A 16,496-nucleotide genomic window follows, 5' to 3' on the forward strand; every position below is an offset into this window, starting at 1 on the left:
AGAGGCGCCGCTCACTATCAGACCACGACTGCCTGGCATGCTGTTAACCCAGGTCGGTGGAGACCGCAATCTCGAGAGTGGAAACGTGTCGGTTCGCATGGAACCAACCGGAGTGCCGCTGGATCTGCCGGTAAGACGGCGGATTTGGTGGATTCACGCCATCGTGGCCCCCAAGGATTGACCCACCACGACCAGGATGCTCATCCCTGTGGCGCGGAGGTTCCAAATTCATATGCATGGCATTATGGAGTATGAGCTTTCGAGTTTGCAGAAAGAAAAGGATCCTGATCACCTTCCAACCGAAGGGTTGGGGACGAGGCCTTGATTCGGTTTTGTTCTCGCTGGCCTTCCCTGGTACCATACTCCTTTCCCCCTCCATGAAGACATAATGCATAGCTGCGAGTCGCAATGGCTGAGACTATTCAAGACGCAGCGTATGCTATCATCCTCGTTTTCCCCATTCTGAGCACGTTGGTAGTTGGCTTGCGATGCTGGGCGCGCGCCTTGACTCGGCAGTTTGGCTGGGGTAAGTTGACCATTTTTTGTTGCGACACACTCCATGGACAACTTCTCACAAAGTCCTAGATGATAGCCTCATTGTCGTGGCCTGGTTGTTAGCTGTCGGGCAGACAGTGACAATCTGGATCTGTACGAGTCACAGCCAATCCGTTCGCTTTGTCCCTACTGACCAAAGTCAGACACCGGGTTAACCTACCAAGGATACCACATCTATGACATTCCTCCCCAGTCCATCGAGCAGAAAATCACCGGTCAGAAATATAATCTTGCCAACCAGCTACTGTACAATCCTATCTTAGCCATTGTCAAAGCCTCGATCATCATATTCCTCTTTCGGCTGCAAGATCGTCGCCCTGTCGTGCGCTGGAACCTATGGGCCTTGACTGCCGTCAACCTGGCACTGCTCATTGCCATTTTTCTAGCCGATCTATTTCAATGCAATCCGTTGCGATACGTCTATGAGGCTCCGGCTATGGACCTGGCAGCGCAGAAAGCTGCAGGAGCGGACAAGGATGGAATCAAGGATGGAGTGGTAATCACAGGCGGGAAATGCTTCAACCAAATTGCTTTCTTCCTGGGCTCAGCGGGCTTAACCATAGTTACCGATATCTGGTTGCTTATAATACCATGCATCATTGTTTGGCGGCTGCAGATGAGTCGGGGAAAAAAGCTGGCAATTCTGGGTGTTCTCTGCTTGGGAGTGATGTAAGTGACACTAGGCTTGTTTGCTTAGAGGCAATATTCACTCACCATGGACAGTGTAACCGCCCTCAGTATTGCTCGCCTGGCTATCTACGCGCAGAGATTCCGGCCTGGCAACCCGGACCCAACGTATAACATCGGACATACCGTGTCTGGCGTGGAGGTCAATCTCGCCATCGTGACGGCGTCGGCGACGGCACTAAATTCACTGTTGACGCGCTTTGCGCCGGGTGTCTGGGGGTCCAGCGCCCAGTATGCCGGAGCATCAAATCCAGGCAGCGAATGGCGTGGGAGATCGACGACGACGGCGAGTGGCGTGCGGCCCGGTCGACCGCGAGACATGTATCCGCTGAAGGATGGATTCCGACGGCAAAAGCAGGCGAGTGACAGCCAAGAAGAAATAATGGTGTATGATGGGCACTCCAATGTCTCCCACGTCAGCGCCACTTCGTCAGGGCCACAGGCTGCTGTACAGAGCTGAAGAAAAGAAAGCGAATGACGGGGAGATGGAGGAAAGAAAGGAACCCCCAAACAAAACCCAGGAACGCAGGTAACTGAATAAGTATAATACCAATAATCATCCTTGAGCTTTGCTTGCGTCATGTATGTGGTAATCCGTCCGCTCCGGCCTTCATGAAGTCGACACCTACGGCGAGTTCGATCGAAGGGAAAGACACCGTCGGAGCTTCTATTCATGCCACCAAGCCCGTATATTATTGTTAAGATCTATCAGTCTAACCCGCGGTCGCATCTTCCTGATAAATATCCATTAGGTATCATCGAAGTTGAAGATCGGGCTTGACCTGTCTCCCCGTGTCCATTAACTCCTGTGCCGGAAGTCCCGTGTTGGCGAGTTCGGCTGGTGGGCTCCTATGATGATAGTACGCGACATGGTCATTAATCGGAGCATAATTGCGATCAGGAATATTGCGTGCCAGCGACTGTCGGGCTCGTCGTTCCCACAGCGCCCAGCCAAAAGCAGTCAAGGCCAGTAGTCCCAGCGGCACACCCACACCGACACCAATGGCAACGTCGTGATTTGAACTCTCTGGATCGGGCTCTGTTGTGCCATTGTTCCCAGTGGACCCATTTCCGTTGTTTTCCTGCACTTCCAAAGCGGCGACTCCTGCGATGGCGCGCCCGAAGGGTAGTTTGAACGGATCGCCACCATGAAGGCATCCCGCCTTGCCATCCTTCCACGTCACGGCACCGCAGCAGTATTGTGAGTTGTTACCGTTGAATCCGACGTTGATTATGGGAATTCCGGTGTTCCGATTATCGTTGGCTGCAGATCAAGACCAGGTCAACCTTGACATCAGCACAAATCTACCGAAACAATCACGTACAGCATGGGGAGTAGCATTTTGCCCCCCAGCTGCGGTCGGTGCAGCTTCCACGGGAGAGCCCCAATCCTCGTTTCCCTTGCAAGTAGCAGAGGCCGTTGGACATGCAGACATCGTTTGTGTTGCAGCAATTCGAGGTCTCGCCTTTCCGGCAAGGAACATCGGCCTTGGCCTGAGTGCCGTCGAGGTTATAGCAGGGCTGAGTGGCCAGCACAGCAAGGGCCAGGCTCACCCAACATAGGAGGACCGAAATAGAAATCATGAGAAGAACTGGTTAGAAGGAAAGGAGCAGGACACGCAGCCCGGCGTGGAAAACGACATTGTCGCTCGGCGCGGGATGTGCCCGGTCGTCTTATATTCCACAGGAAAATCATCTTATCACCGAACCTCCTGATCATCGACACGAGTTTAAGGGTCTTCACCATGCTGCAGGCCTTCCGACACTTTGGGCTCCCCGGCCCCCACCCCTGGACCCGCTGGCGACCGCTGTGTAGCCTCTCGTGGGCTCTCGCGCGACTGATCGGCGCCGTTGTTCTCTCTTCTGAGACGCCAAGAGCCACCGGGCTGGCACTAACAAGGCTCATCGCTCGTATTCCGCGCCGGTTTCTAGTTTCTACTTGAACAATGCAAGGCTCGAAAACTCGAAGGCTAAAGCACGGCTTAGCTGGTTAGGACCAATCCCGGTCCCTTCTGATATCGCTGTGAAACCTCCTGTCAGAGATGATCCCATAATGCAATCATCCTGCAGATATTGTGGCTGCGTGAACTTTAAGAGCCTGAGAGCACTCTGATCGCTGGTGTCTGCAAGTTGCTGCCCGGGCCCGCCCTATTTATGGAATGGAGGTGAATTAGAACAGTTTATTGAGTGGACTCTAATCGTTAGAGACTTACGCTGTAAGAAATCCGGTCTCACGGCCAAATTTGGAATCAGCAATCGAACTTGCGCGGATTTTATCTGACAGTGGAATTGTTGTAACTGCGGTGGACAGAAATACCAACAGTTTCATGGTCCTGAAATCGTGGCTCCGGTAACAGATCCAGTCCGAGGAAATGGCTGGTTCGATCTTATTCTAAGGACCGTTCGTTTGTGAGGCGGATTGAGCAAGATGCACGCTCAGTAGGAGGAAGAGCTAGCATAGGAGTCATAAAGTGAGCGCCGCGCCACAGTTTAGCAGCAGCCAGGGACGCGGTGCATCATTTGCAGGACTCGAATAAGAGGCGGTTGCATCTGTAGGGACAAATTCCCGGATGCCAACCACTTTAAGAACTCCCGAGCCCTGAGCAGTAGCATTTACTTCACTGGACAAGCAGAGACCCAGGGCCTGGATCCACGGTCCCAACGTCAGGGAAAAGACACCGAATGAAATTCGTCGATCTTCACGATGGGTCGACCTGCTCTTTGGGGTCTAGTGTGACGGTGACCGTCTGCAACTCGGTCTCAATTCCACCAACAGCAGCCCTGTTTGAGAGAGGGATTGGCAGAACCATCCTCTTCTCCTCATTGTTGATCGAATCTTCGTCTGAGGCTCGGAAATCGAGATCGGTATTGGGAGTACTATCCCTGCCGAGGTCGATTGTCACATTCTCATAGTCGCCGAGTATATATTGTCCGGTTAGGATTGTGAGGTCCACGTCTTTTTATCGCTAGCATCCTCGACTCTGGGTTGAATTTGTCGGACTTAAATCTTGCTTCTACCAGGACAGTATGTATCGCTATCTAGTGCGCCTCGTGTTGCTTTCCTCGTTCGCCGCCTCCAATGCAATCTCTGGAATCAACTTTCCCGAGAATTGCGATGCGGATTGTCAGACCAGCTTCAAGACTGCCCTGGCGGCCGAGCAAGCCCAGTGGGTCAGTCGCAACGTCTCCGCGGACCCCTTCTATGCCAGTCCCCACAACCTGTCCGCCTATGCGGCTGGCGATGTCGTCCGATGGGAGGAAGTTCCGCCGGACGTCGTGTCCAAAGAATGGTCACTCCCGGCGGGCACGACACTCTCGCGGTTCATGTACATGAGCAAAGATCTGAACGGCCAACCCATCCCCGTCAGCGGATTTGTCTTGCTACCGTACGCGAATCCTGCCGGCAACGACGGGCCGTTACAAACGGTCGCGTGGGCTCATGGCACGGCGGGAGGAACCCGGCAATGCGCGCCCTCGAACCACCGCGCGCTGTACTACTCCTGGGAAGGACCTTTCGCCCTGGTGCAACAGGGGTATGCGGTGATAGCGCCGGACTATGCCGGGCAAGGCAGTGATATCCCTCAGGGGTTCATGTACGAGGCCGGCGCCGTGCACGCGGCCGATATCAGCTTTGCCATCGTCGCCGCGCGCAAGGTGCTGCGCCAGCGCATCAGCCACGAATGGGTGGTAGTTGGACACAGCGAGGGCGGCCTGACGGCATGGCGCACCAACGAACGCCAGGCGCGCTCCGGCACGGCGGTGGGCGGGTTCCTAGGCGCGGTGTCCGGAGCGCCTGCCCTCCGTCCGTTGTCGCTGATTCCGCGATCGTTCCGCCTGGCGGGCGACGGGCCGGTGGGCGACGTGGTCTCCATCTACGTGCTGCAATCGATCGCGCGACTCCTGCCGTCCATCCGCATCGGTGACTATGTGAGCGATATCGTCGCCAGTCGGATTCCCTTGGCCGACCGCGGCTGTCTACAGACGGGGTCGGTACTGTACGGAAACCTGACGGTGGCCGAATTATACAAGAATACCAGCTGGCTACATCACCCCGACGTCGTGGACTGGCAAACTCGGTACAATGGGGCCGGCCCCCACCGCCTCGCCGCGCCCATGCTCGTCGTGCAGGGATTGAACGATACTCTGACGTACGCCGACTTGGCCGAACAGGACTTCGATCGGACGTGCCGTGCGTTCCCCGAAACGGCGGCCCAATATCTCAGGTATCCGGGGCTGGACCACGATCCCGCGTTCATCGCGGCCCAGGCGCAGTACCTGCCCTGGATCCGAGATAGGTTCGATCACACGGCCATAAGCTCGTGCAAGAAATCCACGGTCTACAGGTTGACCGGCACCTCGACCTAGTGCCGATCGGGAATACGATGGCCGACGAGCGGCTGACGGGGCTTCCCACCTGCTAACCTGTCAGCAACGGTTAGTCTTAAGAGAGTTCAAGTTGGAATCCAGGTTAGCAGCGCGGTCATCGAGTCATGCATTATGGGGTATCTAGAAGTTTCTTGTACATAACAGTGTCATCGACGAAGTGCCTGCACTGCACTGCCGGAGTCCATAAAAACGGGCCAACCAATATGAGTGCCGTCCGTCCGTTGCTTTCACTAGCGTAGGATGTCGACAGCCAGGTCGTAGGCTTCACGCTTGGCGTCGCCTTGCGGAGTGCCCTCCTTCGCCTTCTTATCCCAACCATGCGGGCAGCGTTCCATGCGTCGACAGGTGACCTGGCGTCCCTCGACCTTGCGCAGCTTGTCGGCCAGTTCCTCGCCCTCGACGGCAAACGGGTCCTGGGCCGCCGTGATAATCAGGACCTTGGACGGAAAATTGCTTGGATCGGCGAAGATGGGTGAAAATCGCGGATCGGTCGTATCCAGTCTCTCGGGGTTGAGGCATTTGTGGCAGAAGTGCGAGATGTGCGGGAAGATCTTTCGCATGATGAGGTTGCGGTCGTCGATTTGCGGCTTCTCCGGCGTGGGCTGCGCCAGGTTCATGGGGGCGTAGAAGGCGAGCACGGAGTGGAACCCGTCGTGAGCGTCTGGGTCATGGGCCGCCATGAACAGCGGCGACGACGAGACGACGGCCAGGGCCAGATTGCCTCCGGCGCTGAAGCCGGACAGCGAGAGGCAAGAGCGGTCGAAGCGGTCGGGTTGCGATCGCACCCAGCTGACGACGTCTTCGGCATCGTCGAAGGCGGCCCCGAACGGGTTTTCGGGCGCCAGACGATATTTGACGTCGAGCACTGTGCGTCCCGATCGACGTGAAATGTAATGGCAGTAGTCGTCGTCGGTGCCGAAATAACGCAGGGTGAATCCGCTGCCGCAAAAGTTGACGACGGCAGGGGCGGGCTCGGTCGCGTCGGCGGCGTCGGGATCCCGGTAGAGGTGGACTTTGATGGTGCGGTCGGGGTCGCGCGAGGGAACGGCCAGCACGTCGTCGGGGTGAGGATCAATCGGAGTGTGCATGCGCACCAGTACACGCAAGAAACTGGCAATGGACTTCTTCTCGAAGTACTGGGACCCCATAGTCGGTGTCAATATGGGGCAGGGGTCGTTCCTTTGGTTTTTTTTTTTTTTTTAAAAAAAAAACTCCCGCCCTTTCTTGCTCAGCCCCAAAGCGGAGGCGGAAGTTTTGTACTCAGGACTCGCGGAGTACTCCGGTGTACATAGAGCATGCGAGGCACGATGATATCATGGGGGTCGAGCTGACGCGGAGGAGGGCACGATCGGCGGGGCCACTTTGCCTTTCGTAGCCCACGTCTTCCCTCTTGGCCGGTCTGAGCGTCGGTTACGCGCCAGTAATCCTTTCTCCGGGGATTTGGTTCGTTCACGGCGCCGGTTCGGTCTGGGGATTGGAGCTTTAGCCTGCTTTGTCCATGTCAATGTCAGCAACGCATCCATGGTAGCGTGGCACGTAGTCCATGATGTCAGAGAAGTCGGTGCACAGGGTCATGAATTCGTTGCTGGACCCGGGAGCAAGAGATGAAATGCAAAGGGAGAGGACTGGAAAGAAGCAGCGAATCGGAGAAGAAGCAGATGAAGAAGAAAGAAGCAGAAGCAGAAGCGAAGAGGAGAAAGAAGAGAGAGGAGAGGAGAGAGAAGGGGAAGGCGGTGTGGACAGTCCATCCGGGAGCTGACTCATCCCTGGTCGCTGCTGCATAACTAACTAACTAACTAACTAGTTAATTCATTCATTCATACTTATGCATCATTCTCCGTAGATGTCTATGAATCTATATCCTCGAGACGCCCAATCCTGTCGGGATCAATTCAATCGGTCAACGACGGCGGGGATACATCATCCATATTGTCAGGCTGCCCTCCGGCAACCGGATGGTTCCATTTAGATGAAGCACCTGGAGGACCGAACAGTTTGCTGCCGATTGAGGACATGCGATACAAGGCCGAGAAATGCAGGAAGTTCGGTTTGTCAACGGCAGCATTCCTCGTCAGTCGCGGACCAACCGAAGACTGCATTGATCAGGACCGCAATTTCCCCCCAAGGGATAAAAGGCCGTTTACTGGCATGCAGAAAGTGCTAGGTTGGCGTCGTTGGGTTTTGGCTTCTCACCCGCCAGTCTCTCTACTAAGTGCCATCTTTAGCGAATGTTCGAGATACCATTATAAGCGGCACGCTGCCTCAAACATGGTCCATCGGTCAGCGATAATCGGCCGACGTTTGAATGTCAACGTTCATTGAAGATCATCGTGTCCGTACTCCGTTCGACATCAAGCCTCAATTATGAGTTTCGAAAGGATATCCACGGTTATTGGTCTTTCCTCAACCACGGTTCATAGGCAATAGTTCAGAGCCCTGATCCACGGAACGCGAGGACGACAGTTGCCGCCTCCATTCAAGTTCATTAACATATGGGTAGTAAAGAAAGATCTAGAGAGCTCTTGGTGACACGGGGCTACAAAAATTAGAGGCGATTTATTCACTATACACGCCTGGGGTACTATTGTACAATGGCACCGGTCAGAGTTCTCGGCTCTTCATGTCGGTGCCCGGCGGTCCGGACACGCATCCCCACCCCAGATTACACATAGACGTAGCAGAAGGGCCCTGCGGTGGTGCTCATCAGATCACGCATGGCGATGGGGCCGCCGTTGGCATGGCCGATGTCGATGACGGTGTCTAGCGTGGTGTTGGGCGAAGGGGGGTTGTTCATAAAGGTGCCGGTGCCGGAGATATCGTTGCGACGCCGCGACAAGTCCAGATTCTGCCAGATCCACCAAACGCGATCGATCATGCCGTGATGGTGCCAGAAGGCGACGTCGCCGGGACTCACGTAGACGTCGCGACCGGGATCGCCGCCCATGGAGTAATGGCCGCCGCCGTGCACGCCGATGGAGCCGCTCCCAGGAATGCCCTGCATCGTCATCTGGAAGTCCCAGACGGCGTCGTTGCCCAAGATCAGGTCCACGATCTTCGGGTAGGTGTTGTACCGCTGCAGGATCTCGGTCGTCAGCGAACGCTTCAGGCACCGTGGGTTGTAGGCGAGCGGGTCTGCCGCGGCCGTGGTGTTTCCGCCGGGCAGCGACAGAGCGGCCGGACCAAGGTGAAGCTGATAGTCCTTGAAGGGACCGCTGGTGATGCAACCTCCGCCGCTACCGGGGGGCAGATCGATGGCCGGGTTGTCGCCCAGATACAGCTTCACGTCGGGCTGGTTGGGGATGGCTGCACCGTTGCCCGACATGGACGTCTCGCTGCCGTCAAAAACGGGCGACTGCTCCATGCTGTTGACGTCGGCACCCCAGTCCCAGTAGCTGGATTGGCAGAAAGAAAGGAGACGTCAGTTAAATGTGCAATCTAAGCCTTGCGTCGAGGCGACACTTACGGGTAGTCTCCGGTATATCCGCACTCGTCACGCAGGGCTTGCTCGAACTCGTAGATAAAGTAGCGATGCCACGCGAGGAAAGTTCCCTAGGTTGCTGTCAGTCTCAATGCCACCTTCGTCATGTTCATCTGCAGCCGCCGTACCGTGTAATGGATCTCCAAAGTCTGGTTAATGTGTGTCGCGACAAAGTCGTCGTATCGCGTCCGGGCGCCGGGCGCCAGATCAGACGGCGTGTGGGCCGGCAGCTTCTGCAGACAGAGTACGGAATTAATGTAGTCTTTCTTCTGGGACGTCGAAAAGGCCCTCCAGTTACGTCGGACACGCAATTTCTGCAACGAGCACCCTCCACGCTTACTCTCCGCGCCTCCACCGACGTTGTCCGCGGTGACATTGTAGGCGAAGTCGGCCAGCTGGTCCAGCTGGGAGGCGGCCACCGCTGTCGACGTCGAGGCGCTATCGGGGAGCGACGCTGTGGGGGACGGCTGAGATGCAGCGGGCATCGCCCAGGCCTGCGTCGCCAGCAACCCCAAACTGAGTACTTGCAAGGCCACCATGACGGTCACCAAGGGCTATGTGAATTCACCGGCAAGAGGTGGGCACGGGCAGACTTGCACGGGATCGACGGACAGCTCGAACCTGGACAGGGAGAGAAGCAGATCGAGTCGGGGAAGCACCGTCTATTTAAAGCGTTGCCCACGCAATCTCCCAACGGTCAAGGGGCACAACAGATCACGATAGGATCAATCTAGCTAAGCATGTAACTAAGGATAGATGCACGCTCGGCCGGACTTCTGACTGGTCGGATAGCGCCGGGAGGGTCAACGCCGCTGCTGCTGGTCGGCTGAGTGGCCGAAAGCCCTGATTTCCTGTCGGGGCGAAGCGACTGGCGTTGCTCTGAGAGTCTGGGTCGGGAGAAAGAAATCGCCAGCTCGGAATAGGCGGCCGTTCATGGTTGCATTCTGGCCATCTGCCAAGGGGAGGTGGACCTCGCAGGCTGCTTAGGGTTTGCGCCGGTCCTGTGCGATCTGGGTCCAGAGCCTGATCTCCCTAGGAAGACCCAAGGGTGGTGGGAAAAAGGGGATTGACATTCCTGGAGATCAGTCCATCCACCGCGATCGGAAGAGATCGGCATCCAACGCATACGTACGAACCCTCGAGACAGCTCTCGTATCCCTCCGCGATGTGGGCGAATGCGCTCTGCTTTGGTTTCCGCAGAGGGCAACCGTTTACTCGTACCCCATACAACGACATATGTTCGAAGTATTCAGAATCCTGTCCGTGTACGCCGTTCTCGTCCGTCAGCTGGATGGCAAATCCCTCGGCTCGAAATTAGGCGTGAACCTTGTCATTGCGCGATAGAGTTCTCATTTTCCTGGAACGATCTTTGGCTTGATGTCCCATTGGCCAGGTTTGGGCACAGGCTCTGGCTAAAAGAACTCGCTGGTCCACTGCCGTGGAAAGCGTGGCTGCTATCGCGAACAGCTATCCTATCTCGCAGGGGTCTGAAACCGCCGGACCCTTTTCGGGCAATATCCAGCTGCGGCATAATTTCGGAAGCAAACCAGAGGGAAGAAGTAGCGTACAATTCAATGCAACCGGCCAATTGAGACGAGATGACCACAATTTCGGTTCAAAGAAGCGAGCTGGCCTGAAAGCAGACGGTCCCCGAAGCGGACGTCGTGGACCATAAGCTTTGCAGGAAGCAACAAGTTGGGTCGAGATGCGCCACGCCGTAGGGCCAGGATTCAGGGCCCAGGGTTTTTGGCCTTGAGCACGAAGGATCGAACTGTTCCTGAATTTTCGTGCCCTCGAATTCTTGGGCCTCACTTTTGGGTCTCTTGCTTTAACATGCACTGGCACTCCGGCAGCAAGAAGTCGCAACGCATACTCCCTTGGTATCGCCACCAGGCGCGCAGGCTATAACTCGAGGTGATCGCTGCCAGCGACGGTTGAAAGATTCTCATTATCTGCAAGACCCTCCCAATGATCGATCAGCGATAGACGTCCCGCCGCTGTCATGTCTGACATTGCCCACCCAGCAGGTGCGGGCCTGCCAGACGAGAATCAAGGGCCGCGAATCCTCGCCGCGACCACGATAGCCACCGGATGTGCCTTCATTACGGTCCTGGCTCGCGTCTACGTTCGTCTGTTTATCATTCGCAACGTTGGACTCGATGTGAGAAATCCCGGCCCAATCACCACTGATACGACAGACACAGCTGACGGACACCTAGGACTACACAATGATCCTAACTATGGCACTGGTAAGATGATCTCTTGGGCTACAGCAGATCACACGCTAATCACTTCATGTCCGTGGCTCGCAGTCTCTCGCCGGATGGGCTATTATAATCCCCGAAGTCCAGTACGGCGCCGGCCGACATACAGTCTACGTTTTGGACACGGCCACCACGGCCACGCATTTGAATTTCGCCACGCAGGCCATCTACATGTGGGCCATCGGGCTGGTTAAGATCTCCATTGGGCTTTTCCTTCTGCGCTTTGCGCCGCGCAGAGGATACAAGATCTTTATATGGATTGTGATCGGTGAGTCAGGCAGATGTGACTTCCCACGTGCACCGCTAATTCGGACCAGTTCTGATGTTCCTATACACGGCCATTTGCTTTTTTGTAATTGATTCCTCACGTTCTAGGCAGACAGGGAATGAACAAGCTAACGGGGCCTAGACTCTCATCTTTCAGTGCAAAGACATTCGGACGATTTGGGACCAGTCGGTCAAATCTGAGTGTTTCAAGCCCCCTCAACTGCTGGCCCTGAGCTACACCAACACCGGTAAGATCCGCATTCAACCAGCATCAACATAGCGTAAACCTGACCAACCCAGCACTCAACATCCTTACCGATCTCATATTTGCCATCCTGCCGGTCTTTATGCTGAGGTATGTCTTGAGCCTTCCCGCTCAACCGGCCCATCCGCTGACCGAAGTGCTCCTGACAGGCATTTGCAAGTCAATCGACGAGTTAAAGCGTCGCTCATGTGCATCCTTGGGGTTGGAATCTTGTGGGTCATCATACGTTCCCCTTGGTATGAGCGGCCATTCTAACAGAAAGTCACGCAGTGCCTGTGCCGCCGCGTGCGTCAAAGTCTCCGTCCTCCCAAATTACGGCCGCACGGGCGACTTTCTTTGGGATTATTCGGATCTCACGATCTGGGTTGTGTAAGATACCTGTTTACCTCCCTCCAGTCAGGAACCTTTTTCTAACCTTTAGGCCGTGTACAGCGTGGAGTCCAACATGGGTATCATGGCCGGTAGCCTACCGACCCTCAAGCCGCTCTTCAAGCAGGTCCTGAGCAGCTACGGCTCGCGATCCAAAACTCGACCGTACACCTACGGAAGTAAACCGTATCGACTGCATTCGCTGTCTCAGCCCGGTCAGCAGCGCAGCCACACGTCGCGCAGCGGGAACCAGAGCGGCTGGGAAGCCGAGGCGGATCAGAAACGACCGCATCAGGGCTCTCGAGAGATCATGCCGACGACAACCACGACAACCACGACCACCACTTATCCTCATGGAGACAGCCGCAACCATAGTGAGGAATATATCTTGTCATCTCGCGACCCCGACAGCATCACGCTCACGACGGAGGTGATGGTGTCGCGCTCGCCTGATGCCTGGGCGGGCCACAATCAGTCCGGGGTTCATTCGTCAGGCGGAAGCTTTGGACACGATAGTATAGTTTAATATCTATCTTGCCATAGTCAATAGATATTTTTTGAATTTTTTTTTTATTTAGGCCCTACGTTTCTACGCTGCGATTCCGACCGCTCATGGTATCGCACGACATAAATCACGTCCTGGGTTCTGGTGGGCACGATTCCTTTTCCGGAGTTCTTGTATTTTATGATAAGGTGATTCCCGGTCGACCGGTCAGCAACCATTGTTTACATTTTTTAAACCACCACCATGCCTCCAAAAAGACCCCAGAAAACACAAAAATTGATTGATCAAGAGGGTCATCTTTTACTTGCTGTAGAAGCTATTAAAAATGGCAAGATTCCCTCTATTGCTGCTGCTGCCCGCTCTTTTGAAATGTCACGTACTACCCTCTCAGCTCGAATAAAGGGTCGCCAAAACAAGCATGATATGTGGTCAAATGGCCATAAATTTACCCAGCTTAAAGAAAGTTTAATAGAAGATTGGTTAATCTCTATGGATTCGAGAGGCGCAGCTTTCAATTTGCTTATATTGCGAGATATAGCTAATTTACTACTTTAATCGCGTGAAAAGATAACCTCTACTATCACCCTTTCTGTTAAAAAAAATTGGCTTACAGAATTCGTCAAACGCTGTCCAAATCTTATGACACGTCTATCTCGCAAATATCACTATAAGAGGGCTCTTTTTGAAGATCCTAGAATTATCATACTATAGTTTAAACTGGTTGAAGAAACTATTCAAAAATATGATATCGACTCGGATGATATCTTTAACTTCGATAAATCTGGGTTCGCGATAGGAGTAAATATTACCCAAAAATTCGTTACATCTGCTGATTATTATAGTCGGAGAGCTCTTTTACAAGCCAGAAATTACAAATGGATTACTGTAATTGAATGTATAAGGGCTTCTGGAGGTACCTTAGCGCCCTATATCATTTTCAAAGGTAAAGTGTTTAAGCATTATTAGTTTGATTTTTTACCAAACGAAGCTGACTTGTCAAGGTGCGGGCTGGCGGGGTGGTAGAGCTGATGGCAGGCAGGCGAGCAGGCAGGCTAATAGATCACAGTATCTCTGAATTGCTACAGGGTCAAGCTATCTACAGGTTTATAGACAAGACGTAGCTCGGAGAGCTACAACAGGATCTTCAGGCAGGCGGGAGATATGCGGATCCCGGAACGGATAATATAGCGCTCCGGGCCGCGCCGAGGAGGTGCCTCAGGCATTCTAGGTCTGCACCGTGACATGACTGGCGAGTTAATATTTCGAAAAATGATTAGACAAGCGATAAGACTGTTCTTAATTAGTTAAAAATATATTTCATTCCAAATATACGATCAAGAAAGGGAAAACATTGTTTTCTAGTACTAGATAATTATAGGAGTTATCTTACTCCGGAATTTGACCAGCTATACTCTGAAAATGATATTATCCCTATTTGTATGTTACCTTATGCGTCGCATCTCTTACAGCCATTTGATGTAAGCTATTTTGCGATTCTAAAACGCTTATACGTGTGACGGTCTACAAAGGAGCTTAATATAAGACAAGTTTGTTTCTGACTCGTAGTCAAGGAATTTTCCCATGGAGAGGAAAGGCTATCTAGGAGCGAGGATCTAGGGCCTCTATGTACTGCCTGAGGTTCTGCCTCAGGCAGGACTATATCCAGGAAGGTTTCTGCATACCGGGAGGTTCGTTGGCTCAGGAAGTCAATCCAAGAAGTTAATCCAGGAAGTTCCCTGATTTCAGGAAGTCACAATACGGAAGTAAGGTGGCGGAATACATAAGACTTAACGTCAATTCGATTAAAAAAGAAGATTTTCTGGATATCTTTCTTACAGTACGATATGACACTTTTAAAGAGATTACTATCTAAAATAGCTTTTTAGCTACTGGATTAGTCTCTTTCAATTTGAATTATGTGTTAGAAAAGTTGAATATTCAGCTTGAATCTCTATTACCTCTTGAACTACCACTAAATAGATTACTATCTTCCGGCAGTGATAGCGACCCTGATTCTCTAAACAATTAAAAAGCTAGAGAAATCACAATCTCGCATCGATTTAGGCTTAGAACTTTCATCCGATAATCTCTCTTTACCCATAATTAGAGAGATTCAGCATTATTACAATATGACAGTCTGATTATTTTATTACTATCTTTTTCTTTCCGATCGATGCTACCAATTAGAAGAAACAAATAAAAAGCAAATAAGGAAAAGAATAAAATATAAAAAGCAGACCGCTCACAAGGGTTATCTAGAGAAATTAGAAGAGATTTAGGATAATATTAGTGTTGAGAGAAACAGTAATGGTAATTATATATATTTGGATCCAACTTCTATAGAAGCTATAGTTGAACCTGAATTACCTTAGATGTCTACCATTTGCTGCGAGTTTACTTGTTCTGGCTGTAATACGAAAGGACACAGGATTAACCAATGCCCTGAGAGAGTTAGATAGCCAATTTTATTATTTTTTTGTTTCTAAATTTACTGTTGAAAATTATGATAATTTTAAGTTTTGATGAGGTGACCGGTCGGCCGGGAATCACGTTAGTAGATCTACAGAGAGATACATTATTGAAGACCCTTTCGCACAACCATCGACCACCGGTCCAGGCGATGAAGCAAGTGGATCCTCCGTCTTGGCTGCCATCTGGGGACTAGTCTTGATCCCTACTATGTACACCGGTGTACGTACGGAGTATTCCTCGTCGGACGCTGTCAGCTATGTTCAAGATCTTGAAGGGAACCCATCTTCAGGCCTGACACCGGACAAATCATTTCCCGGTGTTCTGGGCAAAAAAACTAAAAATCCACTCCGTATGAATTGGCGGATATGGCAACCGATGGCCGCGGGTGACGCGATGGCGCTTTTAGCCCCCGCGACTACCGGATAGCCCTAACCCTAGGCGTCCCCATCCCCAGGGGTCCGCCCGCCTTCTTCCTCCGTCCTCGCCGTCACGGGCCGTCAAGACTCATGGAGTGAAACAAGCATCGAGACCAGCGACAACTGCAGAATGCACCGGAATTCGCGGGCAAGGTGCAGACTTGGTCTACACTCTACGAGTACGCAGGGAAACACGGGTAGCGACGGGAGAGAGCTCGGTTGGAGTCTGCTCCGGAGCGGAGGTCCAGTTTTACTACCGTATTCTACTGTGGAGTGGAGCCTCCACCATAACAAAATCAAAAAAGTCTACTGGCTCAACGCACCAGCAAAACACACACAGTTTGAAATGCACGAGCACGACCAGGGGTCATTGCTCACGGGAGTTGCCAGTCGCCAATTCGTCTTTTGCCATTCGCGCAAGACGCCGATCTACATCCCACGCCCGAGATAGGAGCGAAGGTGGGTGGAAATATCAAGAACAAAGGACAATGACGATAATTGCCTCGAGTTGAGTACACTTTTATATACGGGAGATACCGCCGGCGACTTATCCGTAGTCATGCAAGTCTAGGTTGTTCTATATTCTTATAGATGTTCCTGCGATCTCGGTAACAACAATTTGCAGCACGCCATAGACGGTATATTCTTCTCAGCTGCCATTGTTCATTAATTGGTGTTCCGTACCATACCCACATTTGACATCGGTCCTGCATGTCTGGCGCCGTCTGCTTGTGCTCTCGAATCTTGACCGTTCAGCCGAGTTTAGTTTCCCGCCTGCTGATAATTATCTCCGTATTCACTCCACCTTATGGCCAGGCTTTACTCCGTATGA

General features: G+C 52.9%; 7 protein-coding genes across 7 annotated transcripts; 4 read left to right on the forward strand and 3 right to left on the reverse strand.

Moving 5' to 3' along the window:
* Positions 1–37: 37 nt before the first annotated feature.
* On the forward strand, positions 38–1,702 carry KD926_002269 (uncharacterized protein; the record flags this gene model as incomplete). The annotated part of the gene is made up of 5 exons (XM_053094088.1): positions 38–130; positions 397–526; positions 586–648; positions 699–1,224; positions 1,279–1,702. The coding sequence occupies 5 exons, from the start codon at positions 38–40 to the stop codon at positions 1,700–1,702; spliced, it is 1,236 nt and encodes a 411-aa protein (XP_052951109.1).
* Positions 1,703–1,997: 295 nt separating this feature from the next.
* KD926_002270 (uncharacterized protein) lies at positions 1,998–2,826 on the reverse strand (the record flags this gene model as incomplete). Its single annotated transcript, XM_053094089.1, has 2 exons — positions 1,998–2,506; positions 2,568–2,826. The coding sequence occupies 2 exons, from the start codon at positions 2,824–2,826 to the stop codon at positions 1,998–2,000; spliced, it is 768 nt and encodes a 255-aa protein (XP_052951110.1).
* Positions 2,827–4,269: 1,443 nt separating this feature from the next.
* Positions 4,270–5,607, forward strand: KD926_002271 (alpha/beta hydrolase; the record flags this gene model as incomplete). Its single annotated transcript, XM_053094090.1, has 1 exon — positions 4,270–5,607. One exon carries the CDS (start codon positions 4,270–4,272, stop codon positions 5,605–5,607), a length of 1,338 nt encoding a protein of 445 aa, XP_052951111.1.
* Positions 5,608–5,858: 251 nt separating this feature from the next.
* KD926_002272 (alpha/beta hydrolase) lies at positions 5,859–6,776 on the reverse strand (the record flags this gene model as incomplete). The annotated part of the gene is made up of 1 exon (XM_053094091.1): positions 5,859–6,776. One exon carries the CDS (start codon positions 6,774–6,776, stop codon positions 5,859–5,861), a length of 918 nt encoding a protein of 305 aa, XP_052951112.1.
* A 1,514-nt stretch (positions 6,777–8,290) lies between these two features.
* On the reverse strand, positions 8,291–9,645 carry KD926_002273 (tyrosinase family protein; the record flags this gene model as incomplete). The annotated part of the gene is made up of 3 exons (XM_053094092.1): positions 8,291–9,020; positions 9,092–9,177; positions 9,235–9,645. The coding sequence occupies 3 exons, from the start codon at positions 9,643–9,645 to the stop codon at positions 8,291–8,293; spliced, it is 1,227 nt and encodes a 408-aa protein (XP_052951113.1).
* Positions 9,646–10,342: 697 nt separating this feature from the next.
* KD926_002274 (uncharacterized protein) lies at positions 10,343–10,781 on the forward strand (the record flags this gene model as incomplete). Its single annotated transcript, XM_053094093.1, has 2 exons — positions 10,343–10,435; positions 10,500–10,781. 2 exons carry the CDS (start codon positions 10,343–10,345, stop codon positions 10,779–10,781), a joined length of 375 nt encoding a protein of 124 aa, XP_052951114.1.
* A 327-nt stretch (positions 10,782–11,108) lies between these two features.
* KD926_002275 (integral membrane family protein) lies at positions 11,109–12,797 on the forward strand (the record flags this gene model as incomplete). The annotated part of the gene is made up of 9 exons (XM_053094094.1): positions 11,109–11,267; positions 11,326–11,355; positions 11,419–11,638; positions 11,688–11,722; positions 11,780–11,885; positions 11,938–11,992; positions 12,052–12,114; positions 12,173–12,266; positions 12,324–12,797. The coding sequence occupies 9 exons, from the start codon at positions 11,109–11,111 to the stop codon at positions 12,795–12,797; spliced, it is 1,236 nt and encodes a 411-aa protein (XP_052951115.1).
* Between the last annotated feature and the right edge of the window lie 3,699 nt (positions 12,798–16,496).

The sequence above is a fragment of the Aspergillus affinis genome (genome assembly GCF_023601865.1).
Source record: "Aspergillus affinis strain CMG 70 chromosome Unknown NODE_149_length_78915_cov_91_513572, whole genome shotgun sequence".
Lineage (NCBI taxonomy): Eukaryota > Fungi > Ascomycota > Eurotiomycetes > Eurotiales > Aspergillaceae > Aspergillus > Aspergillus affinis.